Source organism: Phaethon lepturus, unplaced genomic scaffold (assembly GCF_000687285.1).
Source record: "Phaethon lepturus isolate BGI_N335 unplaced genomic scaffold, ASM68728v1 scaffold7057, whole genome shotgun sequence".
Taxonomy (NCBI): domain Eukaryota; kingdom Metazoa; phylum Chordata; class Aves; order Phaethontiformes; family Phaethontidae; genus Phaethon; species Phaethon lepturus.
The window spans coordinates 1,224-26,017 of record NW_010551042.1 but is presented as its reverse complement, the minus strand read 5'-3'; the positions used below and the strand labels follow the sequence as shown (position 1 = coordinate 26,017).

Below are 24,794 nucleotides of genomic sequence, written 5' to 3'. Positions count from 1 at the left end.
CGTGTCCTCACAGAGCGGGAGGTCTGAAGGGCTGAAAACTGGGTCATGAAGACATCTGAAAGAGGGCAAAAAAGAATTATTTCTAAACAAAAAATTAAAGACCAAATTACAGCATCTTTTCTGATCCAGCAACTCCACCACCAATTATTAAAATTAAAATGTCTTCTAAGCTACTGTAACAGTAAGAAGCTTCAGTTTCATATTACCAAGTCAGCTCTCACTGCTTATAGCTCATCTAAATGGTTAAGCTGGTTATCAAAATATTTTATGTTGCCGGAGCAAATACAGCATGTAATTGAATTCACCCAAAATATTTACTTCCCAACTTCTCATGCACCTGACAGTGGGGACCAAATCCTGCATGGCTGTGAAGATTATGGTCCTGCAAAGAGAGTGCTATTTTTGGAGCAGGATAAATACATTTTTTCTGATAGTCATGTTTTGTCCCATTCCCATAACTGACTGCATGCCAAAAAGCTTTGTTCTCATAATTTGATGGATTTCTGGCCTTTAGAGGATAAATGACAATTTTCAAAGTCAGTGCAACAGTTTCTGGTCTAAGGATATAGAAAGCAGAAAACAGCCCTCTCTGTAAGGGTCCAATTATGGAGAATGTTAAATATCATCTTCTTCCTCCTCTGATAAGCCACTCTTGATAAAACATGAGACATGACAACTTCTACCAGGGCTTGAGACATCAGGGCTGCCGTAGGAATACAAATGAATCCAGTAACTAGACAAGTGGTTTATACAGTACAAACTTCTCATTCTTAATAACATAGCATTAAGTGTTTCAGAGGAAATTGCAGAATCCCATAACGCAAAAAATACACTGAAACAGTGAAAGAGCTTCTGTCTTACCCTGCTACGTAAAGATAAGGGCATACATACACAAGCACATATATAGGTATTGTTATTTGTATAGTATTCCCTGTATGTATTACAAAAGGCATATGGATCTTGTAGTAACTCTACATTTGATTTATACACAGATCTTACTTAAACTCTTCACGGGCATGTCATAGAGGTTCTCAAAGTAGCAACCTGAGGGACTTGTGTTGGCCTCACCAGATTTAATGTTGCCATCATCCCGACAGATTCCATTCCAGCGGTTGTATAGCGACGTGGTATGGATATTGTCATTGACATGCTTCACTTCCTCTTGTTTTTGTCGAATCTTTTCCCAGTTTCGTACCAAAAATACATGGTGTTTCAGCACAAAATTCCTACAGAAATTAGAAAAGCATTCAAGAATCACCTTCTTATTGTAAAATTAATTCCTTAATGTGGGGAAAAAGACAGATAGTCAGAGGTACGCTTCTGATGTCAATGGAGAGGAACTCCACCCTAGCTGGTTAAAGGAGAACTAAGAACTGCTTACTCAGACATTTCATGATGATCTCACAGAAGAAGTAATTTCAACATTTGTGCAACACCATTTCTGTGGAAAAATCCACTGAAATCATTCCTTACCTTTCTCTGTTAGACATGGGCTTCATCTGAAGCTGTGGTGTCAGCCTTGTTGGCGCATTCACACTTTCACTGGGTTCCTCGGGGATGTGGCCCCTCTGGAAAACAGATCATTCTGATAGACAGGAAAAACTGTGCGAAGAACTTATCAAAGCAGTAAAAGTGGTTCCTGAGACAGAACCTGTAGTATTCCTCTGAAGTTTAAAATACACAAATACACAGTTTTTCGGTCTGATGGCACAAACTGATTTCCTGTTAATCTTTATCCATGAAAAAACCCTGTCTTTACTACTTACTCTCTTCTTTAGTTTGTGCTTTGACTTCCTTTTCTCTTTCGACCGTCCAGGCCTTCTGTGGGTGCTCACAGGTTGATTGCTTTTGCTTGAAAGCCCATTCATTCGCTGACTTTTACCCCCAATTATCCCTCTGCATTTGTCAAAACCGCATTTGCAGAGTTGCTTTGGGGAAAGGGGGGGGAAAAAAAAGATAAATTATTTTTAAAAATTTGTATTATTTTAAAATAAAACACAAAACATTTAGATTATCTCTCAATATTATAAAGAACCTGTTCTGTCAAATACAACACAATAGGTTTTGTTAATTGAGCTTCAACTTAACAGAACTGTTTGTCCTTGGCGAGTTCTTTTCAAGGTCTCGCACTGTGATCCTTACCTGCTTTTCAACATTAAATGAATGAAAATTGTAGTCGTAAGTCAGTTCAGTACCAGCAGGCATGTCTTTAAGTGCATACAACCCAATCCGGTAAACACCATTAACAGACCTGCAGGGAAAATACAATAAAATATTCCAAATTGTTAAAAAGAAAATTGTCTTTGTCCACACAGTGGAAGTGAAGACAGGAAGCACACTTCTGCTGTGCCCTCAATTATGCTTGTTCTTCATTTGTACTGTTCTCTTGTTTCTCTCTTACAATGAACTTTGAAAGCCAAAAATGTAAATACCTTATTTAAAAAGAGTAGGAAGTTGTGCTTCAAATAGAGAAGCTACAAACTATATCGGCTTTCAAGGCAGATCTACTTATCAACTGCCACAATTCAGACCCTCACCCTAAAAAAAAGCAGCTTACAGTGACCATCATATCTCATTTCACAAAATGTACTAAAAATAATTGCCTCTCCAATTCTTTTATTTATTTTTTATGTTGGATTTGTATTTAAATTTAAAACTCAATTACCATTGCTTAAATCCCCCAGAATTATCTGAGAATCACAAGCTGCTCCGCTGTACTGTCACCACAGCTGATTCCTATTATGACCATCTGCTATCCCACTGTAAGTTTTTCATTATAAGCTTCTCAGAAGTACTTCCTACTAGTCTGGCACTGGATTTCTTCTGATAACATAGTACCGGTACGACACAGGGTGTACTGAATCAGACTACTTCCCCGTTTGCCTGCTTTCAAAAAATATTTGAATTGCCAGAAGGAAAGAATATATACATGTAGATTATTTTAAAACATTACCTAGGCTTCAAAATTTGTAGCGGGTTAACAGCATGACAAACAACAATGTTGGATTTGCCTTGCCAGAAAACTTAGATCCTGTCTCCAAAATGTCCAACACTTGAATACACTACATTACGTCTCTCATGCAGTGCAAGCATTACAGTAAATCTTATTTACACTGTTCAGCTTGATTTCCCTCCCTATTTTTAGATCAGATTCTCTTAGACGATCCGGTTATCTATATCTTAGCCACTGGTATATCAGTCTTCCAGTAAACAGAATATATTTTTCTTACCATTTCTGCATCTCACAGTTAGGGTTACAGCTGTGGTTGATAAAACGAGCCTCATTGCCCATACGGTAACTATCTATCACCATTCCACTGTCTAAATTCAGGCAGTAATGATCACTGTGATTATGGTACTGTTCAATCATCCGGTTCCTAGGAAGCAACACAGGAAAGTTATTTGTGATTCTGCATGTTGCTGCAAAGCAAACAGGGAGTAACATAGTAATAGTACATTCAAGAATTCTGAGAGAGGGTTTTGAAGAAAAAGCAATTATAATCTTTTATATTTTATAGAATTGTACACCTAGAGATGGAGGAAAACCATTATTATACCTATTTTTATAAGTCAAGGCCATTGACAGAGCTTGGATTAGAATTTAGAAATTTGCTCTTCTGGAATGCTCCCTTTTGGGTTCTGCAGATTATTTGTATACATTTCATGTTGATAACCTGTGTATGGAAGAGAAAATGCAGGTATACATTCTTTGGTGTGTATATGTATGCATGTGTACAACAATCAGCTTCTCCCTTTCATTATCTGGGACTGGACACAATTTCTGGAATTACATCCATGGATTACAGCTACCTCTTTTTAGCAAGAGAGCAAGAGTAACAAGAGTCAGTTGTGTTAGCAGTTATCTCTGTATGAGAAGATTGCATTTGCCTTCTGATGGAGCTCTAAGAGTAGCAAGTATGTCCCTCCAATCTCAATCATCCTATGATGCTACGTAGTTAACAAGACTACAATTTCTTTCTTTCATTGGTTATTGATGCTCCCACTTGTTCTTTTTTCTTCATACCTACCTACAAAAGCTCATTTCCCTTCCTGCCCCATTTTTTTGCCCCTCAATTCTATCTTGTACAGTTCAAATCCTGCACAGTACTCATAATTGTATCAAATTCACATTCACTTGTGGCATTTGGCATTTACAGAGCAGATGTGGCAGATGATGCATTCCAAACACTAATCATTCCTCTCTATTTGACTGAGAAAAACTTGGTTTATCAAAAAAGCTGAATTCTAAGCCTTCTTTCTGGTGTCTGTGACCAGAAAAGGCTTCTTCCCCTCCCCCCTTACTCTCCCCTTCATTTCTGTCTAAGGATTTCCCAGAAAAAAGTCATTTATTGAGCCTTCCATGCTAAAGCAGCAAATAAATATTTCTACCTGAATTCTTGCTCACTAACAACTTCTCCCAGATATTCAATGATAAACTGTCCTGCTTTCAGGGGTTCTTTGGTACGAATACCCCATCCTTTCTCCTCAGCCCGGAACCTTTCCAGGCACTGCACCCATTCATGCCTCTGTATCCGCTGATTGCAACACTGTTCACCACAAGGGCAGGTGTTTGGTGAACACTCCGCAAAGATCATCCTAAAATAAAAAACAAAGAAGTTAAAGGAAGGTGAACAGCATACTTTTAGATCTATCATACAAGAAAAAGGGAAGGAAACTAAATCCTCTGTTAAACAAAAGTTATTGAAGGACTAAAATGCTTTTTGTTTTCAAGGTATAATTCACACAAAGATTCACAGCCTGGCTCTCACTGCTATTCAAAGAGCAAAATGAAGCTTTTAATGGGATCTTCTCCTGAAGAAAGAGGTGGGGGAGCATACACACAGCAGAAAGTTACCCTGCATGCTCTGTAACAATACTTTTGTTTCTGGGGTTCCATCCAGTACTACTCTTTTCTTAAGATATTAGTTGATGTGAAATAATACGTTTACTGAAATTCTCTTATCATAGTCAGTCAACCTATTTCTAACCTGTTAAGACAGTCCTCCACACAGCCTTTACCGTTGTCATCATCTGGTTTCTTACAATTGCAGGTAGTGGCCTCATAGCCAGAAAGAGGTTTGACATCCACATAGACATCTGGAAGAAAAAAAAAACAAAACACAAAAAACCCAAACCCAAACAGGGAAAAGAATTCCTTCCGGGTGAAAAAATAGAACGATTTATCTACGATATTTTCATCCCAATTTCATTCAAGCAAAAAAGAAGGTGGAACAAAGGAGGTAGGACAAAGACCATGACAGAAAGGAGGGGTGTCGTGAAAATTCCACAGTTAACACATTTTAGTAATAAAATTTTACTTACTAGAACGGATTTTTTTATAAAGTGGGACATCTGGCTTTTTATACAACTAAAAGGAAGAGAAAGAAAATGTTAATACATTGTGTAAGTGCATCTGTTATTCAAAAGAATCAGGGAAATTATGTTCTGTACATATGTAACAGTTTTGTAATTATTACTAGAATACATGCCTGCATTCTCTTCTGTAGGCTCAAACGTTAGCAAACAGGTCAAAAAAGCACCTGAATAAGTAGAACTTAGGCTTAATGAGTTAGCTGAGCAGCGTTTCTTACATATTTTTTATTCTTCCCGTACTACCTGGACAGAGCAATACGGGCAACAGGTATCATGGGGACAGACTATTCCAAATAATGCTGTTGTTCTCAATACTAAAAAGAAGAATTATTTAAATCTACTTCAGAGTAGATTCCACCATCGTTGGTGGAATTACTATGTGCCAACACTTAAAAAGTGAAAAAGAAAAATTAAGGTGCTTATCAGTAACTGTGACTACAAGTAGGAGCCAAGAGAAATGCCGATTCATTTGCAGATGGAGATGACTGGAGGGAAAAGGGAAGCTTAGCTCACATTTCATAACTTTAGATTTATTCCATCCTTTCAAATAAGCTTTAAGGAGTAATTTCAAATTACTACGTATTTCACACACATTTACTGCATTAATAGCCTTCCCTCAGTAACACAGAAGGCAGACAGGCACTGTACAAACCACACAACCGTTGCACAAACAAAACTACTCTAAGGGTTTTCAGTGTTCTAGGTAGATACAGAAAATGTCGAGGAAATAGAGCACATGTATTTATTACTTATGTAATATTGAATAGATAAGATAGGCAGATGTAAGCAGTCTTCAATATGTGGCAAGAAACTGTGCTTGGCTGAAATGTCCACAACCATTACTTTAAGATTAGATTTTGGTGGTATTACAAAGAGTAGTTGGAGCCATAACCACCTGGGAATTTGCCTGGCTCATTTACATGTTTAAGTTACATGTCTGAGAGCGCTTTCTTGCAGTAGAGCTGGGGACAGATTTACCCTCCAGCCTTAAATCCTTTGTTAAATCGCTTGGTGGAAACTTCTCAGGGAAAAAAATATTCCTATTTTTAGGTTTGCAGATATTTAAAGCTCTTTAAAAAGAATGTGACTGTTAAATAGTTTCTGTTCTTTCCTCAGAATGAAAATTTCAGCTTGCAAGTGAAAAATAAATTCCACTCTGCTGGGATTGATCCAAGAAAAATAAGGCCTGAAATTTCTCAGTGCTGTTGGCAGTACATCTGAATTCTCCTGAGGCGTGTCTAAAACAAGATCATTGCAGAAAGCAGGCACACTACCAAAATAAAAGTCAGCAGCAAAATTAATGACTTGGTAGAGTTGGTATTTTGCAAGAGATGGAATAATGGAAATTATTCGCATTAAATACATATGCAAATCATTTTTTCCTCATACAGTCAGCAACAATATTCATCAATATACAGGATATATAAACACAGCTTTCACGTAGGAAGCCCGTTATTTTCTTTCTAAGACTTCTGATCATAATCTTGGCAACGAGTAATATTTTTATCTTGTACCTGATTGTGTTTCCACTGCCAGAGGATGTCGTAAGGCAGCTGGAAGTCAATTCTCTTTTGTCTGAGATACTTTCCTGAAACAAAAAGGTTTGTAAGTCGCACACACTCATATTCACATATCCCCAAGAGGAAAAAGGGCTGCTCCTAGGCACACCGCCAAATTCTGATAGGGCCTCTCGACTTCTGAAAGTCAAAAATGCAGAAGAGCAGAATCCTCCCAGAACATTTTGTTTGTTAGTGGCAAGCGCAGTGAACAGCCCTCCACAGTGCTATCTTTTGCATTCTACTCCATTTTTGTAGTCAGGTTTAAACCTTTGTTGACAGCAAGGAAAGCTGCTGCCTTAGATAAAAGATGCCTGGTGAGGTAGGTGGCAGAGGGAAGCCGTCTCCTGCTTGGATGTCCAAACGTTAGAGATGCCACTGAAGTCCCAACAGTCACAGTTAAACTCTTAAAAGCAACACCAAGAACCCTGCAGGCGTTCACACGGGGGGGTGTCATTGAACGTGAGCCACAAAAGGGGCAACAGCAAATAACTGACAAAACTGAATACAACTCTGTGCCTTACAGTAAAGACTAGTAAGCTCTGCGTAGACATCTCGAAGTTGACACTTTCTCCTGAGCTTTTCTGTGTACACAGGAATAGAGTGACTTAGCAGAGAGAAGAAATATGCATTAAAAAATCTGCATGCACAATTCATGCAAGACGCTAAATCACAATTATCGTACTCAAAGAAACCGAATTAGTTTTGAAAATAGTATCCAAATCTGATCCTATGACCTTTACCAAAAGAGACTGAAGAACGAATTCAGACTTGGCAAACACATTCCTAACGTTTTGGAAAGACTTCAAGATGATCTATATTTTCAGCAGTAACTGAAACTCATTTTAGACAGGAGTTACTACTTGCATTGTAGATTTTGTCTCTATTCTAAAATTTACTGTCACCCCGAACATCTTCCCAAAAGAAGGAAAATGACCCATTACATAATTTGTTAATGTAAGACTTGAGGTCTGACACAAGCACTAAGTTAGTTCTAGCCAAGATTAAAATGTTCTCTTTATGATTTTGTTGGAATACTGTGTCACAAAATTGCAGTGAGAAGAGTGACTAAGAATGAGGTGTCAGTCCCATGTCTGATTTTCACAGCTTTTCTAAATGTTAACAAGTGCCTTTACGTTCCTCCAGCAATAGTCTGTGGTTTTGTGTAAATTTACATGCATACCCTCACCACTGGAAAATAAAAATTGTAATGTTTTCCTTACAATTTACTCCTAAATTACTTTTTATTTTCAACTCTTTATTCATCCGTAGCAGGTTCCAGGAAAGAGCTAAATCTGCCGGGAATTTGCTTTCACTTCCATGACCTCAGCGGGCTAAACAAAAGGCTCTTTCAGGTGCCCTGGCACTGTGCCTGGAATTCATGGAAGGTCCCTCCAGCCCTCATCAACTGGGCGCTCGTGCAGTCATCTGGCAGAGTCCTAAACCTTGTAACTCTGCTCTGCAGTTAAACCACTCTCCAGCTACCCAATACAGAGTAATCAAAGCAGCTTTATCTTCAGTGCAGCAGCTTGTTCGTGTCTGCTAGCACAAACAAACATGGGGTTGGGGCGTCAAGAAGAGAAAAGAGAACAGGATTGTGGCACTGCAGACTGAACCTGAGCATCCCAACAGATGGTTTGGTCGTGCAACAGAGTTATATGACCCAATTCAAAAAGGAACTGAGGAAGGTCACATTTTTGAGAATTTAAATTAATATCTTCAGTTCTGAAACCTGTTTTGCAGTTACTGATTCATGCAGATCTGTCAAACTCTTCACCTGCTGTTACCTCTTTGTGAAAGTCAAAGTTGTGTACAGAGCAAAAAAGTTCAGTTAAAGAAAACAAACCAATTTAAAGTTTGTATTTGATGGGACAAGTATTCCTACTGAACAATGTGGAGTTTCCCAACTCTCTTTGCATGACAGTACTTGAAACGAGATAGCACAGCATTTTAAAAGCTGAAACAATTACCTGAAAAATAAATCAATCTTGGTTTGTCCTGGGAAATGACATGAGCTGCAAAAATGTTAGTCTGGGAGTTCATAGCCACCCCTTCCAGGCAGTCCAGTTCAGTGGAACGGACTTCTGAGCAGCATCCTGGAACTCCTAAGTTCTAAATGCTCATGCTAGCCTTAGGCTATGGCTTCTTTCTGCAGTAGGCAGAGAGAAGCCCTATACCTCATTTCTGTTCTAGCTGAGACCTCAAAACAGGGATAAAATAAAACCTTATATAATAGCTAAGTTTTTCATTCTTCCTCACTTTTATCCATGCTTAAAGACAGACATCATTAAGTGCATGGAAACATGGGGGAATTTATTATTGCATGCTTAGTTTTTGAGATTTAACAAATGGTCATAATTGTCATTGGCTATTCTACTGTAATATTAGTTTGAAAAGGAGACTACTGTACTGCACCTAAGCAAAAGTATTATGGCACTCAAAGAAGGTTTTAAACCAGAAAGTTCATGTAGCAAAAAAAAGAAAGCCTCTCTTGAGTAAAACTTTTGCACTGAAGAATACCGAGAGAAAAGGATAACCTTTGGGAAAGTTCATACGCTGAAAGACATGAGTAACCTGGCAAGGTGATAAAATAAAAAAAAGGAAAAAGGGAGAGAGGCAGAGAGATTGTGAAGTCCAAACAGACTACTTCCATGTCACCTAAGTGAGATATTTGTTTCCCAACAACTAAAACACAAATGAAATACCCACCAACGTGAATAGGGGCTGGAAACAATCCATGCTCATGCTCTCCAGGAGTGTACTCCAGTTTCTCTTTCTTTAATTGTATTAGGCGGCTCTTCGGACTGTGGACAACATTGACAAAAAAAAAATTAGAATGACGAACACCTGTCATTTGCAAAAAACACACTTTCTGTTCTAATTAAGGCACAAATGTCTAGAACATCAGGCAAGAGAAATGGACAAAAAAATTGACTTCCAGGTTGCTTGCCAAATACACTTATCACATCCATTTCAAAACTCATGATTTGATTTTTCTCCATAACTACTATTCAAGCAACACCTAATGGGACACCATCAACTTTAAATTCCTAGTATGTGAAATGTAAGTAATAACTAAGATTACAAAAATAAAAGAAGGTCAACAAATCATACTCAGTGTTGCTCGCTTAGGGATTTGACACGTTATACATGTATAGTGCCTGCTTTCTTAATTTGCTAAGAGCAACCATTCATGCGCTACTACTTTAGAAGGTTGTTTGTCACAAAAAGCAGGAAAAGAACAGAAATCAGAGTTAAGAAAGCAACAAGACGCCCACTTTACAGAAGCAAAAAAAATAGGACTATGAAACAAGAATGGTTTTATGGGTCAGGCAGATCTCAAACCACCTAGCTCAGTAACCTGTCGTTTATAAACATCTCCTTTTTGCTATTGACAAAATATGGAAAGAAAAAACTGATGTGGTTGTGTTTAGTATTGCAGCCCTGCAATATTCAGAAGAGATTTCTAAATGTTAAATATACCGAAGATCAAAATTATATTGAAGCCTATTAAAGTTTTCTGAAGTTTTTTAAGGTTTAACAACTGCACATACAACTGAAAGCTGACTCAATAAAAAATGCGATATTGTTTAACTAGGGAATGGAAAATGGAAGTTAAAAGCAAATTTTGAGAGACAGGCAGGTATCAACAACTGAAAATAACTACCGAAGGTCAGAAATAGAACTGGTGGATTGCAATCATCTGTGGTTCACATACTCTTCTAACACTTTCTGGATTTCTGGTACTTATTTCACAAGTATAACAAGTTACTAAATCTTAGTAAAACAAACGCTAAGGCATACTGCTGAAATGAGGGCTCTGTTGAGCTAAATGCTGTATATACTCTTCATCAAACAACTCTCCTTTTAGTAGTTCTGTAACAAGGCTCTAGTTATCATTTAACTTAATGTATACAGGTGGATACATAGCTATCCTAATCAAAAAGCAGTAACATTCTCTCAAAACAATAAAGTTGATGTTTTTTAAATATGACCATCTGTTTACCAGTGGAAAGAATTACATTTCATTTGTTTTGTGAAACAGACAGCTCCACCAGGCAAAAATGATATTCTAGAGAGGTTTTTAAAAAAAACACACGCCCTCCCCCACCAACAGAAGAAAAACCAATCCCAAGTCCCAACTTATGTCTTCTATTCTTTCAAGCTGTGCTGCACTGAATCACTAAGACTTGGAGAGAAAGGCCATAAAGTAACTACTTACAAGACCTGGAAAGCAAGTTCTTATCAAGAGGAAAAGGAAAGGTATTTTGAAAAGGCAAAGTGTGAACCTCCATTTCCAAGAGGCAAGCAAATCCTTAAACCAAAGGCAGATAAAGAAGGAAAAACATTTGATAGAAAGGTGACTTAATTCAAGCCAAATGTGCACCGTTTAACACCCACATATTCAGTGTAAAGAAAGCCAACGGAAAAATGAATTATGGTAAATAAACTGCAAGGAGGAAACCAGTGTGGAAATGAAATGCAGAAGGTAATTATCTAAAACCACAAAATATAACATGAATTTCTTCAGGCACTGCAGACACACCCATCTTAGACCTAGTCAAAAAGAACACTGGGGAAAGCACCTACTCTGTTTTCCTTCCAAACACAGCAATGAAATATTGCTAAAAGCATGTAAAAAACTGTTATGAGAAATCAGTAAGATGAACAAAGGCCATCAGTACTTTAGGGACTGCAGAAGGAAAGGCTGTGATATCAAAACAAAGTGCAATTATTAATGAAAAAAGGGAATATACTAAAGTAATCAAGTATAAACAATATATGCAGTTTTATAAAGATAAATACCATGAAAAAAAAGCCTCATGAATTAAAAAAAGGTCTCTCTACACTATCAAGAAACGGTCTGTATTAATAGGCCTACATATTCCCACTAGGAAGATAATGAGCTATTTTAGGCTGGGGCTTCTGGGCAGGCAATAAAGGTTCTGGTTTTGTGTTCAGCTACTATCTGTATATCTTTATGAGAAGACCTCTCTCTTTCACTTTGCCGAGGCACGTTCATAGCCTCACAGAAGCTTAAATTTGGTGTCAGGGCCCCGAGTGCCACCAACATACCTTTATGACCCCAACCAGCCTTAAGGGGGGCTTCCACCCACACCCTCTGCCCACAGCCCCTGCAGATCCATTTACGCTCAGCCCTGGACATTCAGTCCCTGCCTGGTCTGCCTTGTGGGTGCACCCATCTCCATTTCAGCCATAGCCACAGGAGCTGTGGATCCGATGGCTGAACCATGCACTGGCTTCCTGGCTTGACCTTGGACCTGCCTGCCAGACGGTGTCTGACCCCGGTTACCATCACTAGACCTGGTCCTGACCTGCAGATTGACTTCCCCACTTAACCTTGGCTTGCCTCGTCATCACAGATGAGTCTGGCAACCTGGACTCTTGGCTGACGCTGGGTACCGTTGCCTTGTCTGTCCAACTCGCCTCACTTGGGGCTGTGGGATTGACAACAGGTTTCCTTTGCTCCTGCTTGGATCACATTCTGTTCGTGTCAGTTTTTAACTAAGCTGCAATACTTACTAACTAGATACACCTTGCAACAGATGGTGTAGGTCACAGGAATTCCTAGACTAAACTGACTGTCCTCGCAGTCTCCTAGGATCAGCTGACTCTGCGCTGCTATCAAGGACAAGTACCTCCTCATTTTCATACCATGCTCTTTAAGATATTTCCCTCAATAAGCAGATATAATGATTATTGCAGTTGAAAAGCAAAAGATCTCTCCAGAAAGCCAGGATCACTCCCTCCCTTTTTCAAGCAAGCCAGTTAGAATAGGGTGAGACCTCACCAATAATCACAGAGAAATGATACCTTCTCATGTTCCAGATCAGCGTATTTTCAACAGTAAGCTGGAGGAATACATTTCTGATCTCTTGACAGACTGAAACATAAGCCTGGCTAGGTAAGAAATGCTTCCCCTCTGCCTAAAGTTGTTTGGTTCAGTTTCTGCGGGGACAAATTTAAAATACCCGTTTTGTAAATTAAACGGTCCACTTACCAACAATAGACTAACCTGACCTCTCTTTGCAAGCACCCAATAACAGAGTGATGGCAAAGTGATTTTTTTCCTGAAGATGAGAACATTTTGTACCATTCTGCAAAGGCTGAATGTCAGGCTTAGTCTCAGAATGTCAGGCTAAGATCTCAGGCAAATTAAGAACGGAACAAAGACCAGAACCACAGTCATCTTTCCAGTACCACCATTTCTCTCTATCCCTCTCCCTCCTTTCTTTCTGATACGGTGTTACATCTCTGTTCCCCCTCCCCAGCTTCTAGTGTCTTCTTGCTCCACTTACCATGTTGGCTGGGATCAGTTCTCTGTGGAACGAACAATTACATTTTTGAGGTGTGGAGCTCCATTTTCTCTCCGAGACCATCGCTTGACAAACATTTTAAGCCAGTATAAGCTGGCTTTGATGCTCCCCACCTTATGCTGGTGTAACTGTTGGTATGACTGCAAGGTTAACCGCACCAGAACACATACTGTGGAAGGCTGGATTTTATCTGAATCGCTATCCCGGCCTGGTTCAGTTGCCCTTGTCATCATGATGGGACAAAGGAAAGGACAGCACTGGGATAGGGATAAGCCACAAAGGTGAGGAGAAAGTAAAACTGATCTTTTTAGTGCAATGTTAGCTTATGCCAACTTAAAATATTTGCTGAACTGCCATCTTAAGACTGTCATTTTAATTCACCTGGCTGATTTTTCAACAGGTTTGCTTCTAAAACGTTCAGTTACCTGCTCTGAGTCACCCTGCAGCTCCACAAACTCTTAACATGAGCAAAATGGAGGCTCTGTAGGAGCAATGTGCCTATCACATGGAAACACCATGTCCCAGAAGAGCAACAGGCCTGCACTAAACTACGGTGTCTGTGCAACCACTGTCTGACCAGCTATGGATACCTAATGACAGGCGAGATGCAATTCAGTGTTGATCACAGCAAATTCTATAGATTAAGACTTTTGCAATGAGGACTCGTATTTGTTATTACCGATAAAAATACTTATAAAAAGATTATATTTCCCTAAACAAATTAAAAAATTTTAATTAATAATTTACTAATTATTATTACATTTCTTTGGTGAACTAGACTTGCACTCCTCTAAAAAAGCCATTGCTGGGTAAATAGATAACAACTCCTGTACAAAACCGTCTTTTGCTCTCAAAGCTGCAGTCTTGTGCCACCACAAATTGAACTTCTCTTCAGCAAAAGATCTGTGTAATTCTTCCAGTGGGAACTGAGGATTCTAGAAAACCCATGTGGAGGTTAACATCAGATCAGCTAATGCTGTCTACAAAATTACATTCAGAAAAGGAGGTAGAACTGAGTCTGACTCCAGGAATCATTCCTTTTATTCTTAATTCATTTGCGAGGAATCAAAGTCTGAGCTTTCTTCACTGTGTTTTAATAAAGTTTCTAGATCAAGGTGAGTTGGAGTAAAATCGTGTTGAGGCAAATTGTACGAGTGGCTGCAGAGAAATAATGCTGAGTGGTGCAGCTGACATGCCTGAGGAATGGGATGCCATCCAGAGGGACCTGGACAAGCTCAAGAAGTGGGCCAACGCGAACCTCATGTAGTTCAACAAGGCCAAGTGCAGGGTCCTGCACCTGGGTCGGAACAACCCCCAGTATCAGCACAAGCTGGGGGATGAAGGGATTGAGAACAGCCCTGCTGAGAAGGACTGGAGGGTACTGGTGGACAAAAAGCTGGACACGAACCAGCAATGTGCGCTCGCAGCCCAGAAGGCCAACCGTGTCCTGGGCTGCGTCAAAAGCAGCGTGGCCAGCAGGGCGAGGGAGGGGATTTCGCCCCTCTGCTCCGCTCTGGTGAGACCCCACCCAGGAGTCCTGTGTCCAGTTCTGGAGCCCTCAGCACAGGAAAGACAGGGACCTGCTGGAGAGGGTCCAAAGGAGGCTACAAAAATGATCAGAGGGATGGAACACCTCTCCTATCAGGACAGGCTGGGAGAGCTGGGGTTGTTCAGCCTGGAGAAGAGAAGGCTCCAGGGAGACCTTACTGCAGCCAGCCAGGACTTAAAGGGGGCTTTTAAGAAAGATGGGGACTGACTTTTTAGCAGGGCCTGTTGCAACAGGACAGGGGGTAATGGTTTTAAACTAAAAGAGGGTAGATTCAGACTAGATGTTCGGAAGAAATTTTTGACAAAGAGGGTGAACTTTGCCAAGGTGAACCACTGGCACAGGTCGTCCAGAGAGGTGGTAGATGCCCTGTCCCTGGAAACATCCCAGATCAGGTTGGACAGGGCTCTGAGCAACCTGATCTAGTGGGAGTTGTCCCTGCTTTCTGCAGGGGGGTTGGACTAGATGACCTTGAAAGGTCCCTTCCAACTCAAACTATTCTACGATTCTAATGCAGACTTTTCTCTTTTAACAGTAGACTAAAACTGGCAACGGCATGACAAACATTTTCTGTGCTGTTGTTTAGCAGTCAGATGTGACTGATCTAGGGAGAGGCTGTAAATTTTAACGGTAAACCTCAGTAAAACTTTCACTACTTCCTATGTTGTAATGACGTTCAGGAAGTATTTAAGAAAGATACAACAGAGTAGGAAATAGAGTATGTATTTTAAGGCAGTGTCTGCAATTGAACACTACAAAAACAGTGAGTACATTACCCATTAATAGGGAATGCAGAGACTTTTAATGGAGATAATGATAACACTTAACTGTGCCATCACTAGAGGGTGCTGTATGATTACAGTTGCATTTTTGTTCTCAAGTAAGAGCGTGTTTTCGTACTCATATGGCAGGAAGTTGTATCAACAATAGGATAACAACATGAACTTCTGCTCTCCTTTTCCACTGACATATGTCTGACTGTGCAGTAGAACTGTAACTGCAAGTTACATCAGCAGAAAATTATAAAAAATTGACTACGGTTCCCCTGATTTAGTTTGCTGAATCAATTTAGTAAAGACACTCAGTGCCAGCATGAAGGAATGGTGGGATCAGCCCTTAAAGCTGCACCTGGCTGTAAGACAAGACACCTAAATCAAGATGGCCACAGTTCTGTCCTTGCCCAGCTGTGCATTTCCATGCCTTGTTTCAGTATAATTGTCCAAATAACCATACAGAGGGGTAATTCAGATTGTGTAGGCAGCATTTGCTTCCTTGGTAGGGCAAAGTTTCCTCAGTGTTCTTAAGCAGCTCATCACAAACATCAGTATCAGTGCAAGGGAAGAACTTGGCATGTGAAGCAACAGGCAAAGGGGAAAACCAAATCAGACCTCTTTAAGCTTCCAGGGAACTGCAACACAAAATGTGATAGTAGAGGCAGTGTTGTAAATAGAGCTCAGCTTTGTCACGGCCTTCTCCAGGGTGGTGAACTTGCTTCCATCATCATCCACAATACCTACAAACCTTGACTTTCACTTTCTGTATTTATACAATTTTTCAAATGACATGTTTGCTGACTGTCTATGAAATAAAGGTCCACCCTTGGCTGACTAGGTCTGACATTTTATAATAAAGAAAAAGAGAAGACTCTTTCAGGTTCCTTTCTAAGGCCAGAGACCTATTTTTTATGATAGAGTATTTGAATGTCGCATGATTGTGTATACCAGTGACAGAACATCCAAATGCTGAAAATTTTAGCACAACTGCTTTCAAACTATTAGAAACATAAGTAGTCTCACTTTGATGAGATCTACATCTTTGTTTCTTCCTTAGAGTCTTGATCCTTTCATTGATGCCTTCATTCTACTACAGAAAGAGAAAACACCAGGAGCAGCTGATAAATTATACTAGCAGTCTCCCAGTGGTCTCTGTAACGATTTTAAGTGGTCTACAACATAATGAGAAGGTGCCCAGTTTTCTCTCTTTTTAATGTCAGATCATATTCTAAGAGAAGTGCAAATTCTTGACCTCAACAGATTTGTTCAAATGGTTGTAGAAAACTTAGGTTAACTACAAATGGAAGCAGAAGTGGGCTGGTTATCAGAAATGGGACATGTCCACTTTCTAATGTACACTAGGTTTTGAGTGAACCAGTGAAAAAATAAAAGAATGCTGGATTTTTACTCTAAACATCTCATTGAAAGTGAAGGAGATAAACCTCACTTAACTGTGAAAGGAACAGGGACAATATCTGAAATTCTTTCACAGAAAAGATGACCAGTCATCATCATTCAGTCAATAAAAATAGAAACCTAATGGCCCCTTTTATGTAGACACTGTACTCAGTACCTGAGCACCTCAAGCTCTCCCAGTACTTTTACTGCCATGATCATTAAGATTGTTGAAGGAAGCTCTCTTACCTTGAAGACAAGGTCGATACTCAGAAACACTTTCAGATTGGTGGAGGCTGCTTTCTGACTGGGGTTACATTTTAAATCTTCACTGGGTCAGATTCTGATAATTATCATGCATGTAATTTTTCACAGGCTTGAATTAAGTTGATGGTTTTATTTCAGCTACTCATTAGTAGCAGCTCTTTATGGCTCTAGTTGAAAGGAGACAGTTGCCACTGGAATATCAGACAGCAGCTTTTCACTGGTATTACTTACTCTGTTGTTTTGTACACATCAGAGTAGAGCCCTGCCTTCTGGTACTTCTTCTTTGGGGGTCGAGGTGCTTTTTTCTCACGCTGGGCTAGGGAAGGCAAAGGCTGTTCAGTGTTTTCAGATTCATGTGGTTTCCCAAGGGTGTCACGTGGACTGGGAGGTTCAGCTACTGTCTCAGAAAAACTGGAAGAAAAATGAAAGATTATCTTACCATATTTCTTACCATAAAGATAATCTTGCCATATTTCATTATTCTGCTCTATAATCTGGTCAGCAGAAAAAAAGAAAGTCCATTTCTGAATTACTAGCTGTCTCAGCTATTTAAAAAAATGCAATTCAATGATCATGATCAAGTGGTGGTTAAGCATAATTGTAATAAATGTATGATCTTTTTATAGCAATGTTGTTATTAATTATTACAAAAAGAATGTTGTTTGTACTGCTAATGTGTGTCCCTTGGAGCCTCAGTTGAGTGATTTTGAAGGTGGCTTATGCTATCTGCTTTTGCATCCTAAAAATAATATGTGGCAAACCTTTCCTTAGCCTTCAGGAGAGCCATACAACAGACCCTTTGAACATGTGGCTCCAGCAACAATCTGTGAAACTAAATGCCTATATTACAGTATTCATTTCTGAAACACAAATTGATGGTTATTTTTCAGAAGTATTCTGAAAACACACAAAGAAAGACTTCTGGAAGAGTTTTATGTGTTTGTATTGATGACTTTGGGGATAAGCATGCGAAGATTAGACCAGAGATCAGATTTCTGGTGTCATCCTTTACTAGCCAGTGATTGCAGAGGTACACATCTTAACTCCTCCTTGCTGCTTTGGTTTTACTTCTTTTTTGCTGTATCTGCTATCAACTGATCTCACCTGACATTCTTTGATGTTTGTAAGTGTTTGTTTGTAATGCATATGAGTCATGCTCTTTAAAATTCCCATGGCGCATGTAGCTCTTACAGTTCCTTATTCTGCACAGGAAGGAACAATCTTTGCTATGATATCTCATCAGTAAACCTGTTACCGACTCATTACGAATATTCTTCACCAAGACAACCGTAAAACTCGCTTCGCTTGAGACACAAGCGAAAAACCAACCGCTTTAGATTACCTGAGACTGCATCCCATTTTGGGGTTGTGTTCGGTAACTTAGGAAGACCCTAAGCATACTTAAAACTGATGGATTCATTCCCTCTAGGCTGAACTCCGTAATAAAAACAAATATAACAAGCAGAGCTCATTAAAGTAGGATTCTTTCATGGATTATAACATGATAAAATTGACCATGATTATACTAAGGGTACAAAATTCTAAGGGAATTACCTTTTACTGCTCTCGTGTTCATCTTCCGGTAAAGACTTTTGTCGCTTCCTGGCCTGTTCCTCTGCAAGCCACCTCTTTCTCTTCCAGCCTTTTCGGGGATCTGTATTCAAGTTCACACTTTGCACTACAGCTTCAATCACATCTGTGATGGTATCGGGTCCAAGGTGTAACGGACTGCTGCTTTCTTCTCTTTTATCTAACTCCTGACTGACCAATCGAGCTGCCTGGAAAGCTTGCATTGAAACCACAGCCTGCATCGGGTATTTCCGGGGCCTACCTGGCCTGCGCTTCACAAAATTATTCCCTGTCCGTGACTGCCTTTGCAGCTTTTTGGCTTTCAGAATTTTATTGACGTGGTCAAGATTTTTTTTTGTTGCCAAGATCTTGTTATAATTGCACATTTTCCTAGCTTGTCGCTGCATGGCTTCAACCACGCTTCTCTTAAGGTGATGTGGGGAATAGCTGTTCGGTAGTCTGTCTGACAGAATCGAGATACTATCGCTGCAGGAGCTGCTGGGAATTGCTGGAGCTATGAGGCCGTCCTGTTTCCCCAGACCTCTCTCCCTATTGTGGTTTCGAGCTGGACTAGCTGATGGTGGAACAGACACATTTGCAATGACTGCTTCTAAGGTTTTGTCCAAAGTAGCCTGGCCTTCATGTTGTGCCATGCGCTGCAGTAAGCTATCCACCGAATCCTCAACAGCAGTTGCCAGCCTTGCTCCCCGGGTAGGTACTCCAATCACTGAAACACAAACAAGCATACACTGAAACACCTGAGTGTTTCAGACTTGAGATATAATCAAATAAGGTCAGAATTAAAATGCAGTTGTTGGACAGACTGACAGCCTTTTATGTCCTATAAATGCCCAGAATGTTCAACAAGACACCGATTTTTGTAACACAAGTCCTAATGGGAACGGGACCTAGTGATGCAAGTGGAAAGTCTACATTTTATATCATCAGTTTTAACATACAATTATCTTCTCTCTATTCACATGCAGTCCCCGACTTCCAATAGCAAAGAGCAATGGGGGAATTCCCTGTGTACATACAGTCCATAACTCTTCTCAAGTTTTTTTCTATTCAACACTAAAAATAAAGAAACCCTCTGTGCACAGAAAAATTAAATACTGATAAAAAAATTGAGCAACGTCTGAAATGCTTTTAAGCTATTTTTTCTTTTTTGTCATTTGGGAGTACTGAAACAACTGTTTCATTGCTCTTGCAGTTTCTTTATCAAAAAGACAAACATAATGATGACAGAACTGATTGCAATAAAGACCAGGCTTGAATAAAGGTAAATCAAAATACCTGGACAAAAGAGGAAGGCTAATTTACACAGGAAGTAAAGTTAGATCTCACTTTTCGAACAAAACGGGCTTATATGCTTTAGATCTGCAGGCTGCTATATGAAAAATAGAATTTCCAGGTCAACCATATAGATTATGCTGTATTAAAAAGGGATTTGTTCCAAACTAAGAGCTTCTCAAAGCTGCCCTGCTGGTTCTTAGTGATAACACTTAATGAGAAGAAACCCTGTTCTTTCTGGAATAAAATGGATGCCATCTTCTCATAAATATAGCACAATTGCACATTAGCATTTACAAAGTGTTACTCTAATTGTGGCCAGTTATTTAGATTAGACCTACTTAAACTAGTGGGTCCTAGGCTGTAGACTAAAGAGCACATACTAGTGTAAAGGTAACTGTTAAAGGGAAGACAACAAAATGTTTTTATAAAAGGGTTTCTATCATTTGACAGGAGGGAGATTATGCATTAGCTAATGAAGATAAAGCACAAACAGTTTAAAATAAATATTTCCTAGTCCTAGTGCTCACTAGTCCAAGTGTGGTACTCTGGAGAAATGTATTCCTCATTAAGATTCCAAAGTAATGAATTTGCAAGTGCAAATGAAAACGTGCTTCCGAGAGTGCACAATTTAAAGGAGGTAGAATCAGCATAACAAATTCTAAAAATCCTCCTGCGAACAGGAGGTGAAAAAGGAACAGAAACATACTTGTCAAGTCACTGCTGTTAAGCCTAACTGCAATCACTTGCAAAACCTAGCAACCTGAACAACTTTGAAAGAACTGGAAGGATTTACACTTTGAGTTTTCAATTTTAGATTAAATAATAAAGATAAACTACCCTTTGTTTTCTTATGGTCTTTAAATAATGTCAGGATGGAGCCGAGGGTTTCTCACAGAAACACCAATCTGTTTAGCTCAGTGAGCTCTGTAAACAGCTGCACCATCCAATGATAACCAAACTACACAACACATTTGGCCACAAAGTCTAATTGATGTCCCTGAACTAGTGTTTCTGTTTGGAAACTGATCCAAAAGGATGGGACAACTGAGTGCTATGATCCCCAAAACAGCTGCAGCCCTGGTTGGGCACACTCGCAGCCCTTGGTAACAAAGCAGCTCTCGGACAAACGCCCTGAAATCCCACATGCATTCCAGATCTACGGAAAATATAACAAAGACTGGTCTTTTCAGCTGCATCATCAGTTCAATGACTTTGAAGTTGATAAACTTGTGATTCATTTCATTCTTATGCTCTCCTGCACAAAATATGCCTGAACTTTTAACACCTTCCTATACACAGACTTACACTGATTGCAGCTGCCCCCTTAAAATGAGTACGTAAAAGACAGTTAATAAGACAGAGAGGAAAAAGAGAACGCTTCTTCACTGCAGATGACTTTCTTTAGCATATGCTGAATAGAGCATCTGTTGCAAATATCTGCTTAAAGGGAGGAGGAAACAGCAGCTTTGGCACATTCTTCCTATATGAAAATTATAACTACTTCTGTAAGTACCAATCCTAAGGATGTTTACTACAAATTTGCAATCAACTTTGGTGCCTAAGAATGTTTGAATTCTGCTAACAGGAGTTATTTCTACAACTGGGCTTCTTACAAAATTGGTCAACTTTACAGATTTTTTTTTTTGTGTCCAATCATGGATAAGATCACATCGCATTTTTCTTAGAGGGACTGCAGAGTCTGTTTTTACTACACGGCTGACAACTTGCTAGTAATATAGAGGAAATAAAAATTTTCAGATCTTCCCTCTGACAATTTGGTCAATGGATTTGACAGTTTTGTAGGTGTGAAAATGTGACAGATAGCAACATGCATGCATTTGTACACAGTGTGACTGCACAAGTCTGACCTCCTTACAAAAGAAAGCTCAAAACACATCAGAAGTACCTTTCCCTTTCTCGTGAAGTGAACAAAGACGGACTTCCACACGCAGCAACCTGCACAGGAAGTCACCCATGGCTGAGAAAGCCAGCTCCCTCAATATCCTGTTGGCATACATTTGCTTAACTTCACCATGATTTTGTGCATCCAAGACTGGGTCCTCATTTGATAGAATACATGAGAAGGCTACCAGAGTTCCCACAGCTTTCAGTACTTCCGTCTCTCTCCTACTATCATTTTTCACCTGTCTAGGGTCATTCACAACTGTTATCATTAGTGATGACTGGGATGAGCTGCTTGCCATCCTCCATCACCTTAGCAGGATTCTCACAGGCTATGAAGAAAACGTTAACAGCACACCCCGTCTTGACCCTAACAGTTATCTACCGAAGGGCAGAAAACTGTCTGCCTTCAGAACAGCGCAGAAGTCAAGCTCTTCCCTATGGAGCAATTAACCTATTAATCTAATTCATTGATCAACTGTAGTGTCACAGGTCTTGCTGGCATTAAAGCACTGAGCTTCATGAAGCCTAATTTAACCTGGGGAGGAAGTAAATTCCATTATGCCATAGCTATGGGGCTGCTTCTATAAGTGCCAGTTCAAGTTCCCCTATTCTACAACCCAATTTGCAGCACTTGTATCCTAAAACCTAAGTGGAAAAACTCAGTATCTCCATGAACATATTGCTGCTGTTAAAGTTCTTACAGCAATGCTGTCTCAGTTGTCTGTAATAGCATAGATCTTAGTATAGCAGTGGTCCTGAAAACAAGGCCACCAAATATTACTTGCCTGTAGAAGACGTGCTCTCAGATGTTGATCTCTTTCTGGAAGGGCTGCAATTTGTGCTCTCTGACTGCCTCTGGGAAGGTTTGTCCTGTGTTGGCAAAGTGCCTAAAAAGCAGATCAGGGAAGAGAAAAGCACAAAAAAAAAAAATTTCAGTCTGACAGTGCCAATACAACACACTGTAGATGCTAAATATTCAAACTAAGATTACTCTTTTTTAGCTTTAGGAACACTTGCTTGTTATGATGCATGTAGGTGGAGAAGAATGGAAATGAACCATCAAGGGGGTTCTCACAGGCTAATGGCATAGGTAGGACAGTAAACAAGCCATGAGAAAAAGTCACTTAATATCATCAGAGTACTAGCTTTTATGTAAAAAGAGAAAACAAAACCCCCATATTTCTACTTTCAAGTTAACCCCCTAGCTTCATTCCTTGATTTTTACAGAACAGTTGAGTTTGGAAAGGACCTCTGCAGATTACCTAGACCAAGCACTCTACTCAAACCAGTATCAACTATAGCAGGTTGCTCAGGGCCACCATGTTCAGCTGGGTTTTCAACATCTCCAACAATGGAGACTCCACAACCCAGAGTTCAATCACCCTTACAGTAAGACACTTTCTTCTTATGTACAAATAGAATTTCTCATACTTCAGAGCGTGCCGATTGCCTCCTGTCCTGTCACTGGGCACCACTGAGAACAGTGGGGCTCCATCTTCTTTACTCCCTCCCATCAAGCACATGTACACATCGGTAAGATCTCCCCTGCGCATTTTCTTCTCCCAGCTGAGCAATCCCAGCTCCCCCAGCCTCTCTCTGTATGACAGATGCTCCAGTCCCTTAGTCATCTCTTTGCTATCAATGTGGCTTTTCACTGGACTCACTGCAGTATGTCCATGTCTTTCTTGTACTGGGGAGCCCAGAACTGGACACAGCACTCCAAATGCGGTCTCAACAGGGCTGAATAGAGGGGAATAATCATCACCCTCAACCTGCTGGCAATGCTCTTCCTAATGCCTACCAAGAGACACTTCCTCACAAGAGTCTTTACAGCTCATTCCTCCAGCCAGTGATGGTCCCTCTGAAGAGCAGCACAATCAGCTGGTGCATCCACCAGTCCTCTCAGCTGTATCATGTGCAAACATGCTGGAGGTGCACTCTGTCCCATCATCCAGGTCATTAGTGAAGAGATTAACTATTACTGGACCCCATATTGATCCCTGGGGTACACTGCAAGTGACTGGCCTCCAGCTGGGCTTCGTGCTGCTGATCACAACCCTCTGTGCCTGACAGGTCAGACGATTTTCAAGCCACCTCGCTTTGTAAAAGCATTTCTCTTCCACTCAGACAGAACTGCTTCATGTAAGACAATATAAATTGCAGAAAGCTGAAAAGCTAGGAAAAAAAATACTTAAATGCTTCTTAGATTTGTCTCTTGCTATGTTAACTTTTCGTTTTTAAGATCTTGTCACCAAAAAAAAAAAAAAAAGTATTCCTGTTTTGGTCAGCCGTGGCAAATACGTAAAAACGCCACGGTCTAAACAAATGAGAGACATCGTTATATCTACACACAAACCAGTATAATGCATTATTGGATTTGAGGCACCTGCAAAACATGTTTCACTATATGTTCTGAATGCACAGGGCTTGGTATTACAAAAAAATCATTAGGTATTGGCTTATCATTGCAAGATGTCATCAGGCAGTGGCTATCACAACTACCATTACTTAATAATTCTTAAAAAGCTATAGAAATCTCTTGACTATTGAAAAGTTAAGGGACAAAACTGGTAAAGGCATCTTTGCTGCCATAACATGAGGAAAGACCTATTTCTGTTTTCCTTCTTACATATACGTATTTTCTTACTGTAACTTGTTTTACTTCCCTAAAACTTACACTTTTAGAAAATCCCAATTACTCTTGAAAGCAGAGGTTGTGGGATTTGTCAAAATTTCATCAAAAAATCTGCATATTGCAATTATGAAAATGCTGAGA

At 39.8% G+C, this 24,794-nt stretch overlaps 1 protein-coding gene across 1 annotated transcript in view; it reads right to left on the bottom strand.

Moving 5' to 3' along the window:
* Positions 1 to 22,905, bottom strand: part of LOC104623596 (histone-lysine N-methyltransferase ASH1L-like) — a gene marked incomplete at its 5' end in the record, with an annotated part of 34,781 nt that extends 11,876 nt beyond the window's left edge. Inside the window, 14 exon segments of the mRNA XM_010290733.1 lie at positions 1 to 55; positions 1,069 to 1,226; positions 1,474 to 1,568; positions 1,767 to 1,928; positions 2,143 to 2,251; positions 3,231 to 3,377; positions 4,390 to 4,596; positions 4,989 to 5,097; positions 5,323 to 5,368; positions 6,888 to 6,961; positions 9,639 to 9,733; positions 17,480 to 17,659; positions 18,803 to 19,544; positions 22,804 to 22,905. The exon segment at positions 1 to 55 is cut by the window's left edge and continues 1 nt beyond it. Coding sequence (XP_010289035.1) covers positions 1 to 55; positions 1,069 to 1,226; positions 1,474 to 1,568; positions 1,767 to 1,928; positions 2,143 to 2,251; positions 3,231 to 3,377; positions 4,390 to 4,596; positions 4,989 to 5,097; positions 5,323 to 5,368; positions 6,888 to 6,961; positions 9,639 to 9,733; positions 17,480 to 17,659; positions 18,803 to 19,544; positions 22,804 to 22,905 — 2,281 coding nt within the window.
* Positions 22,906 to 24,794: the final 1,889 nt, after the last annotated feature.